The 26,433-nt window shown below is 37.7% G+C and overlaps 2 protein-coding genes across 2 annotated transcripts; both read right to left on the bottom strand.

The window, feature by feature from the left end:
* Positions 1–1,512: 1,512 nt before the first annotated feature.
* On the bottom strand, positions 1,513–5,211 carry LOC131963050 (inosine-uridine preferring nucleoside hydrolase-like). Its single transcript, XM_059328184.1, has 7 exons — positions 4,832–5,211; positions 4,545–4,724; positions 3,825–3,936; positions 3,602–3,738; positions 3,393–3,470; positions 1,876–1,992; positions 1,513–1,795 (listed from the first exon to the last, which is right to left on the bottom strand). Exons 1-7 carry the CDS (start codon positions 5,009–5,011, stop codon positions 1,643–1,645), a joined length of 957 nt encoding a protein of 318 aa, XP_059184167.1. The 5' UTR covers positions 5,012–5,211; the 3' UTR covers positions 1,513–1,642.
* Positions 5,212–7,565: 2,354 nt separating this feature from the next.
* On the bottom strand, positions 7,566–23,949 carry LOC131962789 (protein-tyrosine kinase 2-beta-like). The gene is made up of 30 exons (XM_059327868.1): positions 23,675–23,949; positions 23,319–23,601; positions 21,367–21,545; positions 21,198–21,285; positions 20,419–20,498; positions 20,255–20,317; positions 20,124–20,178; positions 19,906–20,046; positions 19,635–19,706; positions 19,277–19,378; positions 18,408–18,525; positions 18,212–18,251; positions 17,570–17,595; positions 17,434–17,481; positions 17,207–17,301; positions 16,918–16,999; positions 15,722–15,822; positions 14,799–14,914; positions 14,555–14,655; positions 14,218–14,307; positions 13,592–13,796; positions 12,794–12,893; positions 11,994–12,041; positions 11,647–11,772; positions 11,362–11,394; positions 11,004–11,028; positions 10,419–10,459; positions 10,128–10,262; positions 9,947–10,027; positions 7,566–8,048 (listed from the first exon to the last, which is right to left on the bottom strand). The coding sequence occupies exons 2-30, from the start codon at positions 23,520–23,522 to the stop codon at positions 7,797–7,799; spliced, it is 2,847 nt and encodes a 948-aa protein (XP_059183851.1). The 5' UTR covers positions 23,523–23,601; positions 23,675–23,949; the 3' UTR covers positions 7,566–7,796.
* Positions 23,950–26,433: the final 2,484 nt, after the last annotated feature.

The raw sequence follows: 26,433 nt of genomic DNA, 5'->3' as shown, positions 1-26,433 counted from the left end.
TCTTACAGTCAAAAGCCCCTGGTTTGAAACAGAAATAACATTAAAACACTCACCTGGTGATCGGAGCTTGACTGATGTCTACTGCTGTCTGCATTGAGAGCTGCTGGCTGCCGTTAACTGCAGAGCAGCCTTTTAAAAGCCATTAGGGCATTCAGGGGCGTCGCTTATGCAACAGGCAGGAACACATCCCCAGCTGGATGTGTTCCTACAGAAATGTCGTAAAAAAAAAACCATATATATATATATATATATATATATGCTTATATATATATATATATATGCTTAGTATATATATATATATATGCTTATATATATATATATATATATATATATCTTTTTTTTTTAATCTTTGGTTATAGCAGCGGTTGTTGACTTCGGGGGAGAAGATGGGTACATTTCAAGTGGTAGTTTAAACTTTGAAGTAGATTTTTGACTTTACAACAATGTATGTTTTGTATTGTAAGATGTAATTATATGTGCCTCTAAGGCTGTCTGTAATGGAAAACACATTGGTTACTGCTTTAAAAGGAACAACAGCATCAGTCCACCAGTCCATCTAGTATTTACAAAATACTGTAGTAATAATCAACAAGAACCTTTTTTAGCCATCTAATAGACGAGTAATGGTCTGTTGGATAAAAGCTTACATCCAAAGGGAACAGTGAGTACGAAACAAACATCTGTAAACCATCTGTACTGGTTTGAATGTAATCTCATGCAGATTTTTGGGATTCCAGTGCATCAATAAAATGTCTATCCCTTTATAAAGCTGCATGTTTGTGTATTTTCTGGTATGTTGCAATGATAAAAACCGAAAATACTGCAAAGGGAGAGAAATTGTGTGCTCGCCCTTAATTGCTTCGATTTATGACCTATTGTATGTGAGCCAGCACCCAAAGCAACACACATTAAAAGTACTAAGAAGCAGCTCAGGCAGGACTCGAACCAGTTCTTTGCATTTTGACAGCAAAAGAACTGGCTCTCTGCCAGAAAAACTGGTTTCACCAATTCTTTGTTTGTCTTGAACAATGAATTGCTTTTGTCAAGGGCTGGGGGCGGGGTTATTGACCTAACAAGACCAATAAAAAAATTGTGACCGCCACTTTTAAAAACAAAGAATGTGAAACACAAAAACAATAAATGTCCATGCTTAATAATGAGTACTATATAAACCCTTAGAGGCCAGTGAGAAAAAATAATTATTGTGATCCATTTATTTATTGTCCGGAATGTAAGGGTTTATTGTTGTAATACTCATTTCGGCCACAAGAGGCTGAGGCGCACCATTATCTCACATTTAAAACAGGACCAAAGGCATTCAAATTCTGCATGGAAAGATTAAAACTCACCTGGAAGAAAACATGGATGCTTTTAGTCTATAGGGTAGTGATGCGATTCAGTACCTTGTGTGCCAAAAATGTAGAAACATAAAATTATTCAATAACAAAAAAAAAAACATTGCAAATATGAAAAGACACATTTCAAAGTACTGTTTTTATTGTAGCTCGTATGGAACTCATTTGTATGGTAATGGGTTTTTATATTTGTTCTTTTGGTTGTTATGTTTCTCTTAATCTCAACTATAATAAAAGTTGAATGAAGTTATTTTTATTCATGTTGATGAAACAGTTGCAGTATCATTCTACTTGAGTGAATTCATGAACATTTGCTTCATCTTCTCCAAATCAACTTTCTTCATGATCACAGCCTTGTGTGTCTTATTCAGCAGCTCCATGTAGTCCAGCACCATCATGCCTCGGGTTTGGGTCCCGTCCAGCTCCACTGTCACAGCAACCTGGTGGAGGAACATAAGACGTTAATGGGTCACCATTTGAGCTGACATAATCGAAAGACATAAAAACAGCAGATGCTCACCTCCTCACTCTCTGTGATGAATGAGGCATCGATGGCGGCAGCCACGGCGTACGTGTCGCAGGAATTGAATCCTTTTCCCTCTGTGACCTCCTTTTGATATTCTTCTGACCTCGCTTTCTGTGATAGATGCAATATATCATAAAAGAAACAGGCTGTGAGGAGGCTGCTGCCACTAGAGGGCCTGTTATTGTCGTAAGGATTTAACATTCTAGATTAGACTTTCACAGGATTTTCATGTCAGATGCTCCAACAGTGATTAAGACGAATTTCTGCTTGAAAGCATCCTGCAGGGTCAGAGCAAGTCTCTGTTAATGTGCACCTAACATTCTAGAACTGTAACTTAACATTCTAGAACTGTAGCTTAACATTCTAGAACTGTAGTTTAACATTCTAGAACTGGAACTTAACATTCTAGAACTGGAACTTAACATTCTAGAACGTTAACTTAACATTCTAGAACTGGAGCTTAACATTCTAGAACTTTAACTTAACATTCTAGAACTTTAACTTAACATTCTAGAACTGTAGCTTAACATTCTAGAACTGGAACTTAACATTCTAGAACTGGAACTTAACATTCTAGAACGTTAACTTAACATTCTAGAACTGTATCTTAACATTCTAGAACTTTAACTTAACATTCTAGAACTGGAACTTAACATTCTAGAACTGTAGCTTAACATTCTAGAACTGTAGTTTAACATTCTAGAACTTTAACTTAACATTCTAGAACTGTAGCTTAACATTCTAGAACTTTAACTTAACATTCTAGAACTGTAGCTTAACATTCTAGAACTGTAGCTTAACATTCTAGAACATTCTACAACCCTACCTACTATTATATACTTGTAGTTCACAGCACAGTATAACTCAAATTTAACATTCCAGTACAGACAATTCTCAATGGCAACTTAACATGACATAAGTGTGACCTAACATAAAACACTTGTTATTAAGCATTCTAGAATGGTGACCTAATGTTCTAGAATGGTAAGCTAACATTCCAGAATTTTGGCCTACCATAAATTACTTGTCATTTCTTAATTTATCGGTCAAGAACGCAACTAAACATAACATTCAAATTTTGTGACCTGTCATTAAATACCTCTAACTATTCCTCTGTGTTCTAGAACTCTGTAATTAGATTTTTTTTTAAACCAAGTGATTTACTATTAACAGTTATACATCTGAATAATAATATGCTTATCAGTGCTTTTTTTGTTGTGTATATTTTCACTTTTGGCTTTTGGTTGATTTTAGCTATAATAGATTTAGCTGTTGCCAGCATGATTTGAGGTGATGGTTGGAGGGGACATTCTGTTCGGTGTCCACAAAAAGACTTGTGGCAGCCATGTTAAACACATATGAAATGCTGTATAATGATCAGAAAAAACTTTTTTTAACGAGTACAGAGCATTCAGCTGAAAGGGTGTGGTGCACAACAACCCTTCTTAGAACAATACATAGCTTAACTTGTGCAGACATGTTGTTGGTGTTAATTAGATGTACATTCTTACCTTCATGGAGAGGGCTGTGATCCTTTTCATAAAGGCGGCCTTCTCAGTGTTTTGGGACAGCCACTGGTCACAGAAAGACTGGGGAAAGACACAGACAGTGTTTATTTTAATTCTCTATCAATCCAGATACACCCTGTGTATAAAAAAATGAATAATGTTTAGACAAAGCTAATTGCAAGTGATTATATGTAAGTGCTGTTGAGCCTCACCCACGGCAGGCTGTTCCTGCAGGTGAACTCCCAGCTGGCGATGTAAGTGGGGCAGGTGTAGCGGTCCAACACGATGTAGGCAGCCTCAGGGTCAGCCACGAAGTTAAACTCTCCACACACTGTGGTGTTTCCTCTGGCTGCACACACACACATTCATCATTCTCAGTAATAAGTGCAGAGAACAATATAACAGAGATTTGAAAATTAACAACAGATAACATACATTCAATGTTTCCTCCCATGATGTAGACTGACTTCAGCTTCTTCGGGAGGGAAGGGTCCAGCTGCACCGCCACAGCCAGGTTAGTGAGCGGTGCCGTGGCAACGAGAATCACCTGTAGATGGCAACAGCAAAGCAACATGTGCAGTCTTGTATGATCCTTTTTTTGTCCTAATAAAGAAAAAATATGTATCATGTATATACAATGTAGCATTTTTGTAAGCCAACCCAGAAGTTAGCATCACCATGGGGTCTATTGAGAATTGGTTTTTGGGATTTTTGCATTGGATTTTGGATCACTGCAGAAAATATGCTCTGTGGGAAAAACACACGTTTCTGATGCTTACATGTATTGTTCTGCAGGATAATCTTCAAACATGAACAGCACTTTTTATTATAATTGAAGTGTTAATACAGCCGAAAGTTCATCCTAAATATTAGCAATGATATCATCATAGTTTGAGCCAAAATGTATCCAGCCTGAGTAACTTTGGATGAAAATTAGTTTCGTTTTTTGGTGTGAACACACCACGAGAGTACTTTTTCCTGAACTGATTCCACCATGAAGTTTTAAATGCTGGTGTGACTGGGCCTTAAAAATGATGATGTTACAGAGTAGACTTCTCATATATATTTTAGAGATTCCCAGTAGCTTGTTATGAGCCAAACAAATAAACCTCCCACAAAGGAAAGTCCCAAGTAGGGTTAAGGTGTTTGCCTCACCTCTCCCGGGTTCTCTTTCACCATTTGGATGATGGCCTGTGGAGCTTTTCTCTTCTGCAGCAGTTCCAGGCCTGGGGCCTCTGGATCTGGGACATCGCCCAGTCCGTCCTTCCCGTGGTAATCACTGGCGTGTTGTTTACGGGCCAGCAGGGGCACAGAGCAGCCACGATACACTGGGATCTATGGGTCATATTTTCATTACTTTACCGTAATAAAACCCCTTACAAAACCCCAAAACAGTGAGAACAACAAACTTGTATGGATATGGGCTCCTTCCACACACTTACATCCAGCTTGTTGCAGACTTTCAGGACACGCAGGGTGTTCTTGAGGACGTTCTCCAGGGGTGTGTTGCCATGGCAGCAGGTGATCCCCAAGATCTTCACATTGGGGGCGGACAGGGCCACCATGATGCCCTGAGCATCATCCACCCCAGTGTCCACATCCAGAATAAACTTCTGCATCATGAAAAGAGACAAGAGCCCCACAAGTGTCCAGCTGAAGGACAAACCACAGACGCCAGTCAAAAAAAAGTTTTGTTATTGTTTTGGATGAACTCAAAGCACTGGAAACAGACACATTTAGATGTTTTGTGAATCATTTTTAATCGATTTTCTTTATAAGATTTAAAATAATTAGGATATTTAATATGGTTAGATATCACAAGTATGGCCCATGCATTGAACATGTTTTTCTTTCTGCCGTAGTTTTTCAATCTTTGGTCCTCTGGAAAATATATTTTATCAAATAATAAGTATGTTATGATGACAAACTGTCAAATCCCTTGTTTTCTACTGTTTCACAATCAGCTTTCATCTACATTTTAATTTCCTCACATCTGTTTTAATACGTTTTTTTTTATTTTTTTTATTTTTTTATTTATATTTTTCAAATAACTTACTTACTTACTTACAATTGACAATTTAAATTTTACTTATTTATGCACTTATATTGTTTTATTATACAATAATTTATTTATTTTTTCTTTTAAAAATACTGCCATTGGACATTGGTATCCCTTTGTCTTGCTTCATTTATACTGTGTAATGAAATGAGTTTGCATCATGGTGAACAATATAAATTTTAATAAAAAATATCCAGACTACAAGTAGAATACATTTGATTTTTTTTCCTGCTACTTGCAATATAATCCTTTCAGGATGTAAGTATTCCTGAGAAGCATACCTGCGATATTACATGAGATGGAAAAATGTAGATATTTGTTTTGCATCATTAGATACTAATTACAGTCCTCTACTTTGTGTCCAAACAATGTTTGTTTGCTATGTATCATTCGGTTTAGCAGGATTAAGAAATTATTTCACACTAAAAAGACTTCATGCAAACATTTTCATGCAATTCAGACCACTTTAAAAGTTCAATTATATACAATAACAGAAAAGTGTAAAATCCTCACCTGGCTTGCTGATCGTGGTGGGTGTTGTGTGTTGACGGTGGAGGTGTTGACTGCCTGAGCCAGAAGAGCTTCCTCGTAAATAAATGTATGTAGACTCTTCAGGATGGTGCAAATGATGGTGCCGTTGTAGACACGCCTTTAAAATGGTCTGGTCTCATTTTGGAGAACATGAGTGAATCATCAGTGTTCTTGTTGTTTGATAAGACTCAGAAGTGTCAGCTTACATTGATGTAATTATATATTATAAGACACATTGTGTTGAAAATAAAACTGCATTCAGCTTGAGGGAAGAAAAAGCATCACTAAACATGCTGGGTTGGGCGCTTTTGGTTACCAAGATGAAAAAAACAACCAAAACAGGTTAAAGCAATGTAAAATTGATAATAAAGCTGAATGGGTGCATCAAAGCATTAATGCTCATCTTTAAATTGTGGCTAAACAGAACAGAAACTTGCATTAAACAAATGTGGATGTAATGTGTGCTCATACTGTAAGTCTCTAACTGACTTCACAGATTATTATTGTAATTATTGCTAAGTCCATAATTCCTTGTGTTTAATCAAGTATGTGTGGGAAGGCGTAGTCCAGTCCAGTCACCTGTCTTGACTCGAGCAGTGATTGAAGAAGTACTCTCTCACTTCAGTTAAAGTATACGACACTGTGAAATTACTCCACGACAAGTAAAAGCATTCAGAACAAAAGTACAAAAGTACAGTAAAAGTACAAAAGTTTCAGCATCAAAATGTACTTAAAGTATCAAAAGTAAAAGTACTAGTTATACAGAACCCACTCAGATTGTTTCATATTTTGTAAATATATTATTGATGCATTCATGTAAGCAGAATTTAATTTTGTAAAGATTATTATTTATTTCATTTTTTTTCTAATTTTAACTACTTTCTATACTGTTTTGAGGTTTGATGTTTGCAGTCAACGATGGGAATTCAACAACTTCCAACTTCATTGAACATTTAACAGATGGCAATCAGTTGCACATTATGACTTGTTTAGGTCTTGAAAGTCAAACTTTAGAACTTGGGACTGCAAAAGACATGCAGAGTCGTCATTTTGTCCAGTGACTCTTTGCTGCTTCCTTTTCAATAGGATTTAGATCAGTGACACTTTGGCTGTTTGCTGCATACTTTTCAAACCTGCTAGAATGGTATTTATGGCATCTATAGGTTTGTTATTTAAATTAAATAACTGTAACGTAATGCTCTCGACAGAGGCAAGAAAGAACTTGAAGATCCAGTTTCATGGATCTGTAAAACTAAAACTGGCCCAGACATGATAGTAATATCTAATTATTACCCACATACCTGATGACACTTCCTGTCACTCACATCTTGCTCCAAAAGATCTGGAAGCGTGTCACTGCAGATGCAGGAACTGAGTGACAGTCTGCAATTAAACTTGACAGGTTTGTCCTCAGATGCTCTAAAATGCAGAACAGAGTGTCCTTCTGCTGAGCTCCATGTGTTCTTGGCATCTGTTCAGATCTATAGTCAGCAGATAGGCGATGCTTTTCATAATCTGTTTAAGCATTTCTTATTTAATGACACACATAGATAAAACAACACAGAAAGTGTAGCTTGTCATTGTCTTTAATAGTAAAAAGAATAAAAAATATATAAAATGTATTTCTTCTCACCATTGTGGTAGTTTGATTTGTTCAGGAAATGCTCATTTTAACTTAAGATGATTTTATTTGAGAAAACACAAATATATTATGACATCTTTCATCAGCATTAGAACAGGACGCATCGCACACTTTCATAACTCAACCGGAACATGTCCTTGTTTAAAAACCAGAGTCCGTTTGATTAGCAGGGAGCTTAACTTTCTAACTCCCCGGCTCCCTCTGCCTTCTCTGCGGCAGGTTTGGGCTTGGCCAGGTTGGCTCTGACTCGAGCCTGGTCCACAGCATCCAGCAGGTTTTTGGAGTCCAGTGCCAGAGTGTGAGCAGCCGCCAACATCTGCCGCTGACATTCCTCCTTCAGAGACGTCACGGCGTTCTGCTGGGCCAGTCGCATCTTATTGATCAGCTCTCCTAAGTCCTTGTTCAGCAGCCTTTTAGTGCCCTCAATCTGAGTCGGAGAGAAGATCACATGATGCAGAATGGTTAAAGTTCAGTTTGTCTGTTTTAAAACTCACTGTATGCTGTGAAGGCAACCATTGGTTTGTGGTTTAGTGTTGAATGTCTTTAGTTTTGCATTTTGCATGTCATCATCTTGGGGTTTTTTTCGGGTTAAAAAACATATACCGCACTTTATCTGCTATTTTTCTCTAAATTGGGCCATAGAAGAGTCTGTATAGATGAGGACTTGAAAACTAGTGACTGAGACCATCAACTCATTAGGAAAATGTTTACTGAGATAATAAATCAAGTGAGAAGTAGTGCAAATCTCACATTTACTTCTATACAATCTGGCTGCAGTCGCCAGAGAGGATTTAGGAAAACAGATGGATCTCCAATTCAACATCTAAAACAGATAATAGAGCTCATTTAAGCAATGATGCAACCATCTTCTTCTTCAAGTTCAGCACACAGAAAGGGAAATGATAGCATCACAAAAGGCAAGAATGCAGCAGACAAAGCAGCCAAAAAAGCAGCTAAAAGGCAGATAGCGATCCTAGAACCAGTGGTTTCACTACAGCCAGTCATAACCCCAGAAGATATCATTTTAATGCATCAGAAAGCAGGCTCAAGTGAGCACAGTGTGTGGTAGTAAAAAATGTTGATGTCAAAGAGCTGTTGCACAAATAGCATGGATTATCATGTTGATTTCTGAAGTGCACAGTGTGGATCAGTGTGCAATAAAGGAGGAAATAAAGAAACAAGACAGGAGGGTTATTGGTCACTAAGCAATGGTGGATGAGATGTTGGTACAATGTAAAATGTATGTGCTCCAAATAATGTGAGGAAGGAAGGGAATGAAACAACCAGGGTGGAAGCTACATCATCAAACGATTTGGTATCTGAAACAGTTCTTAAGTTTCTAATAAGAGAGGTGATTCCATGGGTTGGCATACCGTCAGAAATAAGTTCAGATAACGGAGCAGCGTTTATACAAAAGGTACTCAAAGAAGTATCTGGGATTGATGCTATGATATGCATATTCTGCAGTAAGAGTTAATGTCCTGAATTACTTAGCCATCTAGCCATCAGCTGGAACAATGACTGTGCCAGTGATAAGATCTGGAAAGTTGAAAGTTCCCAGAACTACTGTGTCAAAATACCTTGGTGGCCAAAAAGGACACACATGATTGCACACACACACACACACACACACACACACACACACACACAAAGGAAACTAACTATTAGTAGTTATTTCAGTTGTTTAATTTGAATTACAACCTATAGATGCCATAAATACCATTCTAGGTTTGAAAAGTATGCAGCAAACAGTCAAAGTGTCACTGATCTAAATCCTATTGAAAAGCAAGCAGGAGCATTGCAGAGTCACTGGACAGAATGAGGACTCTGCATGTCTTGCAGTCCCAAGTTCTAAAGTTTGAATTTCAAGACCTAAACAAGTCATAATGTGCAACTGATTGCCATCTGTTAAATGTTAAATGAAGTTGGTAGTTATTGAATTCCCATCGTTGACTGCAAACATGGATGTAATTAAACTTCAAAACAGTATAGCAAGTAGTTAAAATTAGAAAAAAATAAATTAAATAATAATCTTTACAAAATAAAATTCTGCTTACATGAATGCATCAATGATATATTTACAACATATAAAACAATCTGAGTGGGTCCATTCTGCATAACGAGTACTTTTACTTTTGATACTTTAAGTACATTTTGATGCTGATACTTTTGTACTTTTACTGTACTTTTGTTCTGAATGCAGGACTTTTACTTGTCGTGGAGTCATTTCACAGTGTTGCATCCACATCTGCCACTACAGTACCATCTCCATTCAAGCTACAGTGTATCTGCATGTACAGGTGAAGGAAGGTGAATGGGGCCTACCTCTGTTGTGACAGAGCTGTGCAGAGACGGCAGGATCTCATCAACACTCTGGATCAGGCTGCGGAGAGTGATACCAACCGTCTGAAGGGAAAATCAAGAGATAATGAACAACCTTAAAGGAATAACTTCGCAGCTTCTTGGAGAACAGACTTGTTTAAAGAGATGTGAACAGGTGAGGTACTTTGACAGCGCTGGGATACTCGGATGCGGGCAGTGTGTTGACATCATTCTTGAGCTGGACGACCTGCTTCACCATCGCCATGACGCCGGTGTAAACCTGATCACCTGACCGGTCCAGCTCAGCTGTGGGCCGAGGCTACAACAACACAACACAGAGCTTTAAAGACCGAATTTAATATCTATTTTCAAAAATGTCAGCTATTTTAAACCACTGGAGCTTTTGTAGTTGTTTATAGAGCTTTAATGGTATATTTTAAACCAGATTCAAGACAGAATGGTGTTTTTCTGCTACCTGTGTGACTGACGGAGGCATCGGGGGCTTCTCTGGAGGACCTGAAGGAAACAGAGAAAGCTGCATATCTGTATCTGCACATTCTGTTGACCCACACAATTTCAACATTCTGCTGAGTTTCAATGTGAGCACAACATTTCTATATTCCATATACAATATATGGTGGAAATGATGCATCTTTGTATCTAGTTTTTATATGTTATGTCTTTGAATGTTTGTATGATGGTGTATTTGGGCCATTGTAGGTAAAAAAAATGTAAAAAAAAAAAAAAAAAAAAAAAGGAGCCAGGGGAAATTTACGAGAAAAATCTCACAAATTAACAACAAAAATACTCACACATTAACAAGGAAAAAAATCTCACAAATTTGCAAGAAAAAACTCACAAACTCACTTTTTTTTAACCTACATGGAGCCATAGTGAATGTCTGACTAAATGCAAACTACTATACATGCTGTTTTTTTTATATTATGAAGCATAGCATAGCTGTTGCTCTTTACTGTTTTATACTGCTGCATTATGATGCATTAGATTGCAAGATATTTGGAACAATAAATGTTTAAGAAAGCTTTTCATCTGGACTCACCATTTTGTGGGCTTTTTTCAGGAGGCTGCAAGAAAAAAAAAGAAAAGTGAATGTAAATTTATCAATTAAATGGGTTTGAATTTCAAACTGCAGGTCTGGTTAGAGGTTGGGTTATTGGAGAGGTAGAAAAGAATAAGTTGTCAATGGTGCTGCTGTTTTGGACATCTGCCTTTCACTCTTAAGTTATTATACAGTACTTGTCGTAACTTGAAGCATAAACATCATTCAGAGTGCTTTTAATTTGGACTAATTCTGGCAAAAGGTGTGTATCTGCCCCCTAGTGGTCAGAAAGTATTCAATACATCTTTAATCTACCTCTCAAATAAGCACAAAATGAAATAAAAACAAAAAAATTTACCTTGGTTTGTGCATCCACTCGACTGACGGGATCCTACATTAAAAAAAAACAGAAGTCAGTGAATGCAGCATGGTCTGTGTTTGCATAATGTAGGTAAGGTGGTGATTTCTGTGTCATGTGCTTGCCCAAGATCTTCCGCTTTTCAGACGTGTCCCTTTGACTCTTTCATCGTTTCGTCACACTGCGTAGGCCACAAACTACTTCCTGTTCTGAGCAGCTCAAGGCCTGATAGGGAGTGTGTGTGTGTGTGTGTGTGTGTGTGTGTGTGTGTGTGTGATCCCTCACCAGTTGTCTCTCCTCCTGCTCCAGCCACTGTTTATCCATCAGCATCTCTCGTCTTTGTCTCTGTAAAGTGTCCTCCACTTGCTCTTTCTCTTTCTCCCACACTGGTTTGGTGTCCGTGTCTTTTCTCTACATGTACACACACACACACACACACACACACACACACACACACACACACACACACACACACACACGCACACACGTATATGTATGAACATGTGTAGGTTTTGTTCAATATGTTTTTTAGGAAGTCACAGCAGGGGTTGAAATAGCTCAGTTAAACCCAAATTTGGTCAGAAATAAAACACAATGCATGTCTTTGTAGCGTGTGTGTTGAGTGTGGATACCTGTGCGTGTGTGACCCGAGGAAGTGTGTTGCTTTGTAACCTGGATGGCTGGTGACAAAGAAAGAGAGAACATGTGTTTTTTTAAACGGGTGTCAGGTAACATAATGGAGTCATTAGTCCTAAGAAGTTCCTTAAATCTGCATTGTTTCGAATGGCCAGCAGGGGGCGACTCTACTAGCTGCAAAAAGAAGATTGTATAGAAGTTTATGAGAAAATGACCCTACTTTTCGCCTGATTTATTACCTCAGAAAACATTTTCTGAATTAGTTTATGGTCTCCAATTGCAAGTTTTACATCTTCTTCAAAACAGCATGATGTTTATTTTGTAAATTAAGGTCCCAATTAGAGTAAAATAGACAATAAGGAAGTTTTTTTTAACCTGATAACTCTGACAGCCCCACCCTCTTGTCCAAATTTTGGTTATTCATTATTCTTCAATTGGATCCCCCTTAACCACAGAAATGGTGGCCTGTGGTCCCTGGGATATTTTTTTCAAATCATGATATCAAAATGAAACAAGATAAAGACTTGTAACATAAACAGCAGAAAAACATGTGAACATGCAAAATGTTACAGTTACATAATAAGCTAATTATTAATTGTCTTATTAAGTCATTAAATCATCACTGTTTTGTAAATATAAGCGAGCAGATACACATGCTGATACAAATGAAACTGACTTTTGACATTTAAAAGAGAAGGAGGTGAATTTCCCATTCACTTGACTTGACTTGACTTGCCCCAGTACAGTACGACAACAATAACTTAATTTCGGTGTTGGCCTGGTGGTTTGGTCGTACCTTGGGCGGAGGCTCTGTCTGGTTTGCCTTACATGTTGATGCAGCAAAAGGTAATCTGTCTCGCCTCCCCTCCTGCTCCAACTCCATCCTGTGGATGTCACTGTCAAACATATCAAACACACGTCGACAGTTAGTGTGTGAGGTTGAATAATATTTACATTTAATAAAATATTATCTTAAGTTAATTTCTGTTCTTCAAGATGAACTTCTGTATTATTTGACATGACGCCAAACCCGTAATTTCACATATTTAGTTGAAAATTCATTTACACACACACACACACACACACACACACACACACACACACACACACACACACACACACACACACATATATATATATGAATATATTTATCTATCTATCTATCTTTATCTATCTATCTATCTATCTATCTCAAAAAGGATTGTTCAGAAACTTTGTCTTTATTTATTTATGTACTTTATTTATTTTTTATTTCCCTTCATTATCATCAAGATTATTCTAATTTTTGTAAATAAAAATTCAATGTTTTTAATTTTTTTATTTAATTTAAAATTATTATAATTTTAAAAACAGAATCAGAAATACAGGAGTACTTTATTTTAAAAAAATGTTCTCACTTAAAAGTATTGATCTTGGACAAAGTTCATGTATGGATGAGTAAATAAATAAAAAATATTTTTTCTCACTCATTACTTTCACTATTAAAACATATTCAAGATATTACCAAATGCAAATCCTCACAAAGAAAGAGAGTTAGCAGTAAATGAAGTGTTGGGTTCAGCAGTGATAGAAGAGGATAAATCTGTGATTGTACCTCAGGGAGCAGACGAGCTGCATGAAGGTGGGCCGGCCGTGTGGCTCGTAGGCCCAGCAGCGTGTGAGCAGGGAGTAGATGGTGGGCGGGCATGCCTGCGGCTTCGGGAGTCGAATCCCAGACTCCAGCTGGTTGATCACCTGCCCGTTCTCCAGCCAGAAGAACGGCTGCTGGGCCATCGAGAAGATCTCCCACACACACACACCTGGTCGAACAAACACCATTGTTATTCAAGATGTGGAATTAAAAGAGCAGCATTGTTCTCGCATGTTCGCCCCCACATTATAGCATCAAAAATAAATAAAAATGTAATTTATATTTTGCTCTGTTCTTGAACAAAATGTTATTGTTATACTTGACTGTTTATATGTTGGAGTGTATTTTAGTACAAGTAAATGTTGAGCGAGACATTTATCGGCAGCCAGAATGTTGAATTACTTTCATGATTTGAAAGAAAACCTCTGGTAAAGGATATAAAAACACATTTCTTTAACATTTGAATTATTTTGCAGCCAGTGGAGTCGCCCCCTGCTGGCCATTTAAAAGAATGCAGGTTCAAGGCTCGGAGGTTGCTTCTTGGTTAAGACACACGTGTTTATGTGCACACAGACAACTGTATTTCTCACCATACATCCAGACATCACTCGCTGTGGTGAAGCGTCTGAAGTTGATGGACTCAGGTGCCATCCATTTGATTGGTAATCGACTGACTGAGGCTGCACACAAGAGGGAGTTATGTTAGATTGGACATTTATATTTGCTTTAACAAAGATTAAAATAATGTGAGATTATGATGGATAACAATTACTGCCCGAAATAACTCTTGGAAAGGCAAAAATATGTGAGGTTTGACACACTTGAATGAATTTCCTCTACACCTTGAAATGTTAACCACAGACATCTGTGTGCAAATGAGTGTGAATGTGTGTGAATGTGTGTGTGTGTGTGTGTGTGTGCGCTAACCTTTATAATACTCTTGTTCATCAACGTAGCGTGACAGGCCAAAGTCACCAAGTTTAACACATTCAGGTGTCGCCACCAAGACATTTCTCACTGCTATATCTCTGCAGGGCACAGACAGAACAGAAACCAATGCAAATTATCATATTTTTAAAAAAAAAGCACCACTTTTAAAGACAGCAGAGTGTCTCTAGTGCTCTAGGTTTTCTCTCAGGTAAAATGTGATTAATGCACAGGGCTCTGTTACCTGTGCACCATGTTGAGTCCTTCCAGGTAAGCCAAGGCTTTGCAGATTTGCAGACAGTACAGGATTAATGTAGCATTGGTCACAATGTACTTTTCCTCCACCAGATAGCTCCCCAGCTGTCAGGGAAACACAAACACCCACTTTTTACAGGACAGTGTATAGTTTGCATCCTTGCATCACAAACTTGCAATTGTATTAACTTCATAGAAGAGGCATGTTCCCAATTTATGTTCTTATGATTATATTGTTAGCAGGCTAACAATAAACTAAATAAAAGTAGTGAATGCAGCCTGAAAAGTGAAGCCAGTATGGAAGTGCCTTAAACCGTCTTTTCAGTGGCCAGCAGGGGCAAATCTACTGCCTGCAAAAAAGAGTCTGCCTGCATAGAAGTCAATGAGAAAAAGACCCTACTTCTCACAGGATTTATTACCTAAGTAAACATTTTCTTCATGTGTTCCGTCTTAAACCGTCTTTTCAGTGGCCAGCAGGGGCAAATCTACTGCCTGCAAAAAAGAGTCTGCCCGCATAGAAGTCAATGAGAAAAAGACCCTACTTCTCACAGGATTTATTACCTAAGTAAACAATTTCTTCATGTGTTCATGTTCAATCGCGAGTTCAAGTCTTTTAGAAAGTATTTTCCTCTATTTTTCTTGTAAGTAAATCTTGTTTGAGGCATGTTTATGGGTAGCTAAAAAAGCATCCCAATGATCAAAGTTAATGTGAATTGTGGATGCACCTTGCTACCAAGACAGGGAGACAGACTCTCTAAAAAAACAAAATAGCTATGGCCTAAATATGCAAAATTTATGGCTTCAAAACGATAATCCACACACCAATGGGTGACATCACACTGTGCACCTTTAACAGACAGTCTATGAGTTAAACATAAACAAACAAACACAACAACAACAACAACAACACACCTCTCCATGTTCAAGGAGCTCCATGACGATCCAGACCGGATCGACCTCGATGACTCCGATAAGACGCACAATGTGGGGATGATCCAGGTTTTTCATCAAGCCTGCAACAGACACAGCAGCTGAGATCAATAAAATAGCTCATTTAAATCAGAGGAAGAGAAAGGAAGAGAGAAAAGACCGAGAGGAAATGCGTGAGGGGCTCAGTGGGAATAAAATGAAGCGTTCCTCGGCTCGAGAAGAAGCCAGTCGAAGACTAACCACAAGCTTTACGATTTACTTGACAGGAAAACCATTATCAAAAGATCAAATCTAACCACTGTGTTTGTGTGGCAGAGTTAACAAGAATATTGTTCTTTAAGAATAGCTCTCACTTACTTATTCATACTTTTATCAACCAAGAGCAGTTGAGAGCAAGTTCAAAAGCTCTAACATCCATTAAAGAAAATTAGGTACGATTCCATCAACACATTTAAAAAAAAATTAAACTTCATAACAGAATACTAAGTAGTTAAAATGAACTCTATCTTAACAAAAAGAAAAATGCATCAAAATCCAATAATTTATTTTAAATATAGGCTATAAAACAATCTGAGTGGGGCCATTCTGCATAACGAGTACTTTTACTTTTGATACTTTAAGTACATTTTGATGCTTTTCTTGAATTAAGTTTTGACTGCAGGACTTCTACAACTGCTCCCACTCTGAGTTCTTCTATCTGAGCTTTTTTTAACTTTCAGTTTTCATTTTACAGACTGACAGACTAAAAAAAAAGCATGACTTGCTTAAAAAGCATGCTGTGAATTCCCCTTTATGTCCACAATGTTCCCAGGAATTGTAGTTGTTTGGCTGTTGTCTTTCGAAACAAACAACTTGTAAGTGACTTTTGGGAAAATTTAAATCTCAAAATCTCAATATCTCTTGTGTCACCCTGTGGATAAAATAGCCGACAGCCACAACCAGGCAAAAGGAAGTGGCCTACAGCAATCTTCTGTCTGATGAAACATGTAAAAGTCTGAAATTTTCCAAACTCAGATTCTCCACTCTTCTGTCATACTTTGAAACGGCTTCCTTCTACTTCATACCAAAATTGACTCTACGTATTGTAGTTTAGGAAAAGTTTTTCACACTTCCTGTTATGAACATCTGCCACACTAGCAGTTGCATCACACACACAAGAATCACTGCAACATACTCACCAGCTTCACTCAGGAACTTCTCCTTTACTTCAGCTGAAGAGTCTTTGCAGGTTTTGATGGCCACATGGATCCTCTCTTCAGTCTGCACACACACACACACAACACAACACAATTTCAATTAAGAATGTATAAAAACCTTTAAAGGCCGTTTTCTCAAAATTTGTTTTTTCTCATAAATCTCAACTTCAGCTCCACTTACAGACACCAAACTTACCAGTTTTATTCCTAATTATATTCTGAAGGTTTTAACACCTTTATATGATGATACTTAAACAGTAGATGAACTCACTGGGCTTTTATAAACGCCGTCGTGAACCTCTCCGAAGAATCCCTCGCCCAGGATCCGACCCAGAACAATGTCGTCTCTGGAGATCCTGTGCTTCTCTGAACACACAGTTGTTGAGAAACAGACAGGAAGTTTAAATATCTGCTCTGTTAGAGACATGCTTTCAAATAGGATACACTAAAATACATCAGCAGTGACATTTATCAGCCTTTAGATGAAACTCCTCTCACCTCCAGAGTTGTCTGTGCCCTCTGGAATCTCAGCGTAAATATCCGAACCTGAAGTTAAAGAAATGTGAGGAAATTAAAGTTTTTCTGTATGTGAATTTGCAGCTGTGTAGTTGTAAATCATTTAATAGACTCATACCTCTGCTAGGACCACTGGGAGCACTACTGGAAGAGAGAGAGAGACATTTTCAATGGACTTGTGTTAATGCATATGGAATATATAATATATGGATAGACCCTTCTGTGAGTCTGAAATAAAGATTCATAATGATGATTCTATTATATCAGTCTTTATATCTAGAGCTGTGGCTTCAAAATTGTTCTTGAAAAAAAAAATGTTTCAAGCAGATTGAGACATTTTCTCATATAAATACATGCTATTTTTTCTGGTTTCCATTAAGGTTATTGCTGGTGAATTTGGAGAACTTCATTAGTACTTTGTTTAGTACTTCCTTAACAATAAAACTTATTCTGATTCTGATATTTGGTAGTTATAAAAAGTAGTGTATTGTATTTTTGATAATGTTTTTTATTTGGACATTTTTGTCCTCTTAAAACTTAAAGAGTGACTTTTTTAAAGTGAAGCCGAAGAGTTAAATTTCTTCTGTAAAGCAACTACAGCTTGTTTTACAGCATTACTTAAACACCTGTGACCTTTTAGTCCAACAGACATAAATATGTAAATATGACCAGAACATAAATATAAAGGAGAAGAAGGTGTGAAAATGAAACACAATGTATATTTCCGCTGTGTTTCTTTCCATTGACTCATTACACTCACCATTTAGGGATATCAGGTAATTTTGGTCGTGCCTCTCTCGCTAAAACAATCAGATAATTAGTTCAGTTGTGAAATATCACTTCATCATTCTTATCAGGTGTGAAAATGAACGATAAAATCTTGTGAATTTGCAGATTGATGTTGTAAAAATATCAGATATGCTTCCTGTGTTTTCTGCATTTTGACTCACATTTACCTTTGCTGGGCCGGACGATGAGCGAGCTCTTGGAGCTGCCTTCCAGCCGACAGTAGCCGTCTATCAGGTCGGCCATGTTTTCTGCCACAGCGAGAGAGGAGGCGTGCACTGACAGCGGCTGGGAGGGTTTGAAGATACGAGATGTTCAGAGTTCAGAGTGTTTCCACCTGCTTTGCACTTTCGTCTTTAATCTCAATTGACTCTTGTATAAAGATGCAACTTAGAGGCCAGAGCACATTTAGTATGTGTGAAACTGGAGCCAGACAGACCCTGTGTAAAGGTTCTCTAAGGTCGATGCACTGTTTGAAAAAGAGTTCCAGCATTTAAACATTATGTCACATGCATGTGTGTGTGTGTGTGTGTGTGTGTGTATGCGCGTGGCTGTTTGTGTGTGTTTGTGCGAGTGTCATTGTGTGTGTGTGTGTGTGTGGCTGTGTGTGTATGTGTGTGTGTGTGTGTGTGTGTGTGTGTGTGTATTCGCGTGGCTGTTTGTGCGAGTGTCATTGTGTGTGTGTGTGTGTGTGTGGCTATTTGTGTGTGTTTGTGTGTGTGTGTGTGTGTATGTGTGTGTGTGTGTGTGTGTGTGTGTGTGTGTGTGCGTGTGTGTGTGTGTGTGTGTGTGGTCTGTGTGCGTAATAATAATAATAACAATCATAATTATTATTATTATTATTATTATCATTTTAGAGTTATATAGAGTTATTTTAATTAAAAAAACAATTCAACCATTTTTTCATTGTCTTATTAACTGTCTTATTATTGATTTCTGACATACCTGCAGAGCACTTCTGTACTCACCTGTATAAAAGGTGCTTTTAAAGTAAAGTTTGACTGACTTTTAACTGATCTTGTAAGTTAAGGTAAGTTACCTGCTGGGCTCCCTCGATGTGCACGGTGAGCAGAGCCCGACCATCGGTCTCCGCAGAGCAGGAGATACTGCGCACCTGAGAGGGCGTGGCCAAACAGATCGGCTGCAAAAGAGACACAATGTTAATCACTGTCATCACTACATAAATACACATTATAACAAGCTCATTTTAAAAATATTTTCCCCTAATTTTCAAAGTGCTACATACTGTGTATTTTTGTGTGGAAAGTGTTTCATCTGGCTGCTTACTCATCATGTCATACATTTACTGTATGATGTAATCCAGTGTTTCATACATTTGTGCTATTTATACCAAGAAGCTTTCAACAAAAGTGGAGAGACAGAGAGTGTGAGCTCACTGTGGAGTTTTCAGTTTGCTGGCTGATGCCTTCAGGGCCGATGACCAGTTTCATTGTTAGATTCCAGCCGTGCTGCAGACACAGGACACACAAACCAGAGACGTAAGAAAATATTGGTACACTCGAGTGTCACAGTGTGAACTGTGAAGTAACTGGTAGCTTCAAAATATTGCAATATATCGGCTTGTTTACAGTTTCACCAGATTCTTACCAGCTCTGACGCACAATATTAAGCTTTGAATATGACAGGAAATAACCCATAAAGTCTCACCACCAGCTGGCAGGCGAAGCTCTCCTGTGTGTAGCTGTAGCACTGAGCCAGAGTGGTGAAGAAGCGGCTCATGCACTGGTCCTGCTTCAGGGTGGAGTAGCCCTGGAACGTCTGCTGGATCAGCCGACGCAACTGTTTGGACTGATACGATGCACACATTAAAACGCTGTAAAGTCACTGCATCATGTGTTATACTGTGGTTGTTTTCAGCTTATTACCTTCATGCTGTCAATCAGCTCTCTGGGGAAGAACAGGTCCAGCCCTACGTCCTTCCTAAAGGAGGGAAGTCTTGATGTAAACCTGCTGTTGCACTGAATAGATTTAACATATATCATCATGCGTTACTTACTCCAAGAGTTCAAAGTTTGACTTTTTCTCCAGCCCGTTTGGATTCATGTCCTTGTAGAATCTCCTGCAAACATTATGTATGAACACAATAAATGTTTTGTTGGATCCCGAACACGTTGATCCTTTTTTTTAAGAGCTCGATGAGATTTATAGCCGTAATGTTACCTAATTTCCAGACAACCGAGCTGTAGAGCCATCCCATCACTGACTTTTGAGGCGTACTGCTGCATGTAGTCACTTCGTACCTGTGGAGAAACACACACACACACACACACACACACACAAATTTGTTTTAAATCTCAACTTCAGCTCCACTTACAGACTCAAAACTTACTAGTTTATTTCCTAACTATATTCTGAAAATGTATTTTCTTTTATGGCTTCTGACAGTATTTTCTGATTTATGAAATGATAAAAGGAGATATCTCAATTTCCTTCTGCAAAAAACTTTGAATCTAATATATCAACAAAATAAAATAATAACTTTGCTTAATCCAATGTTCAGATTTATGTCCTGGAAATATATGCAAATTAGTGCATATGAATATATATTTTTTTAAGATTATTTTTTGGCATTATACTGCTTTTATTAGCTAGTGACAGATAGCAAGGGGGAGACAGAGGGGGAGACATGCAGCAAAGGGACCTCAGGCCAGATTCGAACCCGGGTCCGCTGCAGCAAGGACACAGCCTTATTGGTACGCGCTCTACCAGTGTGAGCCACCGGGACGCCCCCATTAGTGCATATTTAAGGAGATAAATATAACATTTCAGAAAACTTGTAATGCAAAAAAATATTGTCTTAATGCAAATAGCAAACTGGGGAAGTTTCATGGTGATATCTATAAGTTTAAAAACGACCCTATTCACCTGTAATGTCTCACTTTACTGTGTGTTTATATATTGTTACCAATTTGTTTCTTATTTTTGTACATGTGACAGACCTGCTGGTAAAAGTAGAGCATCGTGGTTCTGTCATCATTGAATTTCTCCATGAAGTCTGCTGGGATGTATCTGATCCTCAGATCATATCTGTACAAAAAGAAAACACTTTTACTTCACTTTCTATGCGTAATAATAAACCTATACAAAGACAAAGCCTGAAGTACCGACCTCCACTCAGCCTCCAGGTGCTGCTGCTCGTAGCGCTGCGTCAGTTCGGACATGGTCAGGTCCGGGTGCAGCCAGTGGATCTCGGAGGACTTGAGGTGTTTGAGGAGGAGGCCGTAACAGAGGCTGTGATTTATGTCTGGACCCACACAGCCGCTGGACAGCACCATGTTCACAACATCCTGACACAGAAATATACAGTCATGACTTGTGATGCTGGCTTGTAATGTGACTGTGAAAATGAATTGATAAAAGATAATTTACTATGATGGAGCAAGTCTTATCGTTAACTGGCAGATTTCATTATCTCAAATATCTAAACCTGACTTCCTTTTTCATGTCTGTGAGTTTAACACATTAACAGCCCAGTGATGTGAAGTTCAGAACAGAATAATTACACACAGCAGCCCTGTCAGATAACACTATATAAAATGGATATTCTTAACTTTTCATACAATAAAACAGTCAATATTTAGCTTGGTTTTATCAGCAATTGTCGGCTACAGTTCGACTTGGAACGAAGCACAACTTAGAGCTAACTATTTCTACTGTTTTCCTATATAAGCTAATGATTTTAACGGTTTAGTCAGTATTTTTAGCTATTTTTTCCTCACATTCATTCATAACCTCTAGCTACCTGTTTACTTCTGTTCTTACTTGCCAGCTAGTGTTACTACTTAGAGTGAAGCAGAATGTGACGCTACCTTTAGCTAATTATTTGAACTGTTTAGTCAGTACTAGTCGCAAAATTCCAACCTTTTTCTTTCAGCTAACTATTTCAACCGTTTTGAACTGCGTAGTCAGTATTTTTAGCTGGTTATTTCTCCCATCTATTCATTACTTTAAGCTACCTGTTTACTTCTGTGCTCACTTGTCACACACTCTATACTTATGTGCGGGGAAAAAGCAAAATAAAAAGAAACGTTATTTCAAGTCATGTTGTGGGCAATGTGTTCCTTCCTTTGGGGACTATGTGTGTGACAGTTTGAGCTTTATGTTTTTAGATGGCCTGTTTGGCAAAGTGGATTCTAAATTTTTGTTTAGGGGATAAAGACGGTATCAGACTGGTATCTGCAGATACTCAAGGTTGCCAGATCGGTATCTGTAATGGACCGATAAATTGGCCTGTAATAGTATATAGCATAATGTTGGTTAAGTAGAGCACAGTACAGTATAAATACAGCTGTAGAGACAGTTTACCATACAGTCAGTGGTGGAAAAAGTATTCAGATCCCTTACTTTACTTGAGCAAAAGTACAAAAGTATCAGCATCAAAATGTACTCAAAGTATCAAAAGTAAAAGTACTTGTTATGTAGAATAAACCATCTCAGATTGTTTTATATATTCTAAATATGTTATTGGATTATTATTATAATGTAAGCAGCATTTTCATTTCTCATTACAGAGAATTCATTTTTTGTTGTGTTTTTAAAACTCCATATAGTGAAGTAAAAAGTAAAATATTTGCCTCAAAATTTAGAGGAGCAGTATAAAGTCGCATACAGTCATGGAAAAAAGTATTAGGACAAATATTTTTCTGCAATTTCTTGTTCATTTTAATGCCTGGTACAACTATAGGCACATTTGTTTGGACAAATATAACAAAAACAACAATTTAATTGAGACATTTTAGCCATTTTCCATGGTTTTCTTGATAATAACCAAATCATTATCAAGAAAACCATGGAAAATGTCTAGATATCAGCTCTTAAATTAAACTCTTATCAGCTATTTTGTTGTTATCATTATATTTGTCCAAACAAATGTACCTTTAGTTGTATCAGGCATTAAAATGAACACAGAATTGAAGAAAACAAGGGTGGTCTAATCATTTTTTTCCATGAGTGTATGTAGAAATACTCAAATAAAGTACAAATACCTCAAAATTGTACTTAAGTACAGTACTTGAGTAATTGTACTTTCCACGTACAGAGTAGAATAAACACTAGAGTACCTTGACAGTCCATCCCTCCTCACAGCGGACCAGTTTGAAGTTCTTGCCCAGGTTGGAGCTGTTGCTGAGAAAACACACTTTGATGATCTTGACGTGGGAGATGGGGTCCCTGGGGACGGTTGTAGAGGGAGACATATCCGAGGAGTCTGACTGGCTGGTGGGAGACATGCTCCTCCAGGACAGGGTGCTGGTGTCTCCTGACATCACACACTACACTACTGCATACAGACGTACATCTCACTGTGTGTCTTCTCTCTCACACACACGAAGGGACGCATCGAAGCTGGGGACAGACAGGAGTTGGGTATGAGTTGCATGCTGATGATCAACTTCTGCTGCGATCTCTGTGTACTCACCAGTCTTGCACACGCTCCTCGGCCCAGCACCAGAAACCTGCTGTCAGTCTCTAAAAGCAAAGACAAACCGGTAGCAGCTCCACACTGCAGTCATGTTACTCTGTTAGGTGCAGATTTGGTCTTTTTCTTTGGCGTACTCGAAGCTGTCCCCTGAACAAGAACTGCATCAGTAAGCAAAAGAGGAAACAGCACTTAAGGGCAAATAAGGAAGTTGAAGAGCAGAAAAACTGACAGGACTGATGAAACCGCCGTGTCACCCCCTGTTTCTCATGCAATGGCACAGTCCATCGCCAAACCACAACACACCCACAACTGTACAAAAGGGGCATGGCCTCCAGAGCGCTCACTTCCTCTTCTGCACGTTTTGATGAGCAGAAACACAGAACAGGTGCAAAGTGTGCCTGAAGGAATGAATGATACAAAAAAGCACTTTTTTCTCATTGGAGATTAATGTCTGTAAGGTTACCATTAATTAATTATTCTGTACTAATTATAATTTAGTACAGATTTTTACTGCTTTGCCAGCATGAACCAAGCATTTGGCACAAAGCAGGGCTATGCATCAGTAAAGGTTAAAGGCTACATAGGCAGAGTAAATGTCATTTATTCATAATTTAGGGCAGTGGCACTAATACCACACTGCTAAATTACTCCATTACAAGTAAAAGTCATGCATTCAAAAGTTACTTTAGAAAAAGTACAAAAGTATCAGCACCAAAATGTACTTAAAGAACCAAAATTAAAAGTATTTGTTATGCAGAGTGGGCCCACTATTATTATTTGATGCATTTATCTAAGCAGCGTTTTTATTTTGTCAAGGTAGGGCTCAATTTAACTACTTAATATACTTTTTAAGGTTTAATAAAGACAAAATGCCATAATCATGTTAAATATATCATGTTTTTATGTTAAATCGCAACCTGAAAAGTAACTAAAGCTGTCAGCTAAATGTAGTGGAGTAAAAAGTACAATACAAAATGTAGTGGAATAGAAGTATAAAGTTACATAATACTCAAGTACATTCCACAACTTGTTTAGGGTCATATCTTATTGTTACTTTGCACATCATTATTCTTAAATAAAAGCTGCTTTCTCCAATATAAAAAGCATTGTTGCAGAGCTGCAGCATGACTGCAACGTCGCTGTGGTGTCAGTGAGACCGCTGCTGGAAAATTCTGTCTATTCTTTCAGATTCAACCTCAGTGGTTTTTTGTTCTGCCTCTGTTGACTCTGAGTTAGCGTTAGAAGGCGCTTTTTGAGAATGTCATCTGGGTCACGGAGGTAGAAAGAATGTGCGCAGGTAACCACTGCCAGAAACAGTCTGACCTCTGTCACTTTCAGGAAACAAAAAGGATTTCTATATTCTAACTTTAAACCAATTTGAGGCTAGTAATTTGCATGTAGATTTTGCATACACTGACAGTAAGAAAGACAAATATCACACCCTGGATTACTGTGCTACTGACAACCATTGCACATTAAAGTGACACTTCTCTTCATATGAATACCGAAGAGTGTGACATCCTGTTATCAACAATGAATACTTGTTTCTCGCTCAAGAAGACCCAACCTATTTTTCTACTAAACACAGCATGAAAAAACAAATTCCCTGAAATGGCTTCAAAGGCCATTTTCTACCACAGTATTGCATATTGGGAGATTGCAGATCAACAGTCTGTTTCTGCCTCCTAAACCTGTTTTTATCAAGAATTTAGGGCATCTAAACTCAACTCAACATTTGAATGCATATATTGGTATGTAATAGTTAACAAAATTCTGATATTGAAAGAGTATTTTCAGTTTTGCATGTAGCAAAAATTCTACTCCTAATATCTCTACGTGATTCCAATATTTTATGGGTTTACAGTTAAATTAAATATTTTCCACTTTTTTCTCGTAATTAATTCAATATTTACAACTTTATTCTCATAATTAATTAAATATTTTCAACTTCATTCTCGTAATTATTAATTTTTTCTAAATGTGTCCCTAGTACTCGTATGTAATAACTAATTTACTTATTTTTATAAGGTTCACACTCTATCTGTAGTCTTTTCTTGTGTCTTTGTGGTCATTTTGTTTCTTTCCCTGGTTGTTTAATGTCTCATGGCAGTCTTTTCATGTATTTTTGTGTCATCTTTGGTCATTTTGTGTCTACCTGAGGTCATATTAGAAATCTCCAAACTGACCACTGCATGAAAAAAAACCAATATGTTTTTGCTGCGAGTTCTCTACTATCAGCAAATCTTATAACCTAGACTACCCGACAGGGGGCGACACAGCCCACTTTAACTCGCTATAATAAAGGTTTTCGGTCAATGAATTAATAATGTCATGCCCTTGCAGTCACAGGAAAACATCGACTTAACACGGAGGTTATGGTTCATTGAATACACATGTGCATTGGCACGATTTAATCTCACTGCTGACATTTTATGAACACAAATAAGCCACTTCTCATGGTAACTATCATCAAAACGACGCTTGTTTTAATTAATAATATGTTTTAACTGATTGTTCCTACAATAATAATTTTAAAAAATGTTAAAACAAAACGCAGCGGTTGTAAAAGTTAAAATAAAAAAAAGCATTCATGAGATTAAATGTGACTGCAGTTGGTAAGTGTTAAATAAATTAGCCACATGTTTAAATTCGTAGATTTTTCAATGGAGTTTGGCGCTGCGCACCTAATTTATCTGTCCATCATCTTTCTAGAGGAACATGCTGAATATATAAATACATTTCATTAAGAAAATACT

This window comes from Centropristis striata, chromosome 24 (genome assembly GCF_030273125.1).
Source record: "Centropristis striata isolate RG_2023a ecotype Rhode Island chromosome 24, C.striata_1.0, whole genome shotgun sequence".
Taxonomy (NCBI): domain Eukaryota; kingdom Metazoa; phylum Chordata; class Actinopteri; order Perciformes; family Serranidae; genus Centropristis; species Centropristis striata.
Note: the sequence above shows the minus strand (reverse complement) of the source record. Positions and strands in the feature narration are given on the sequence as shown.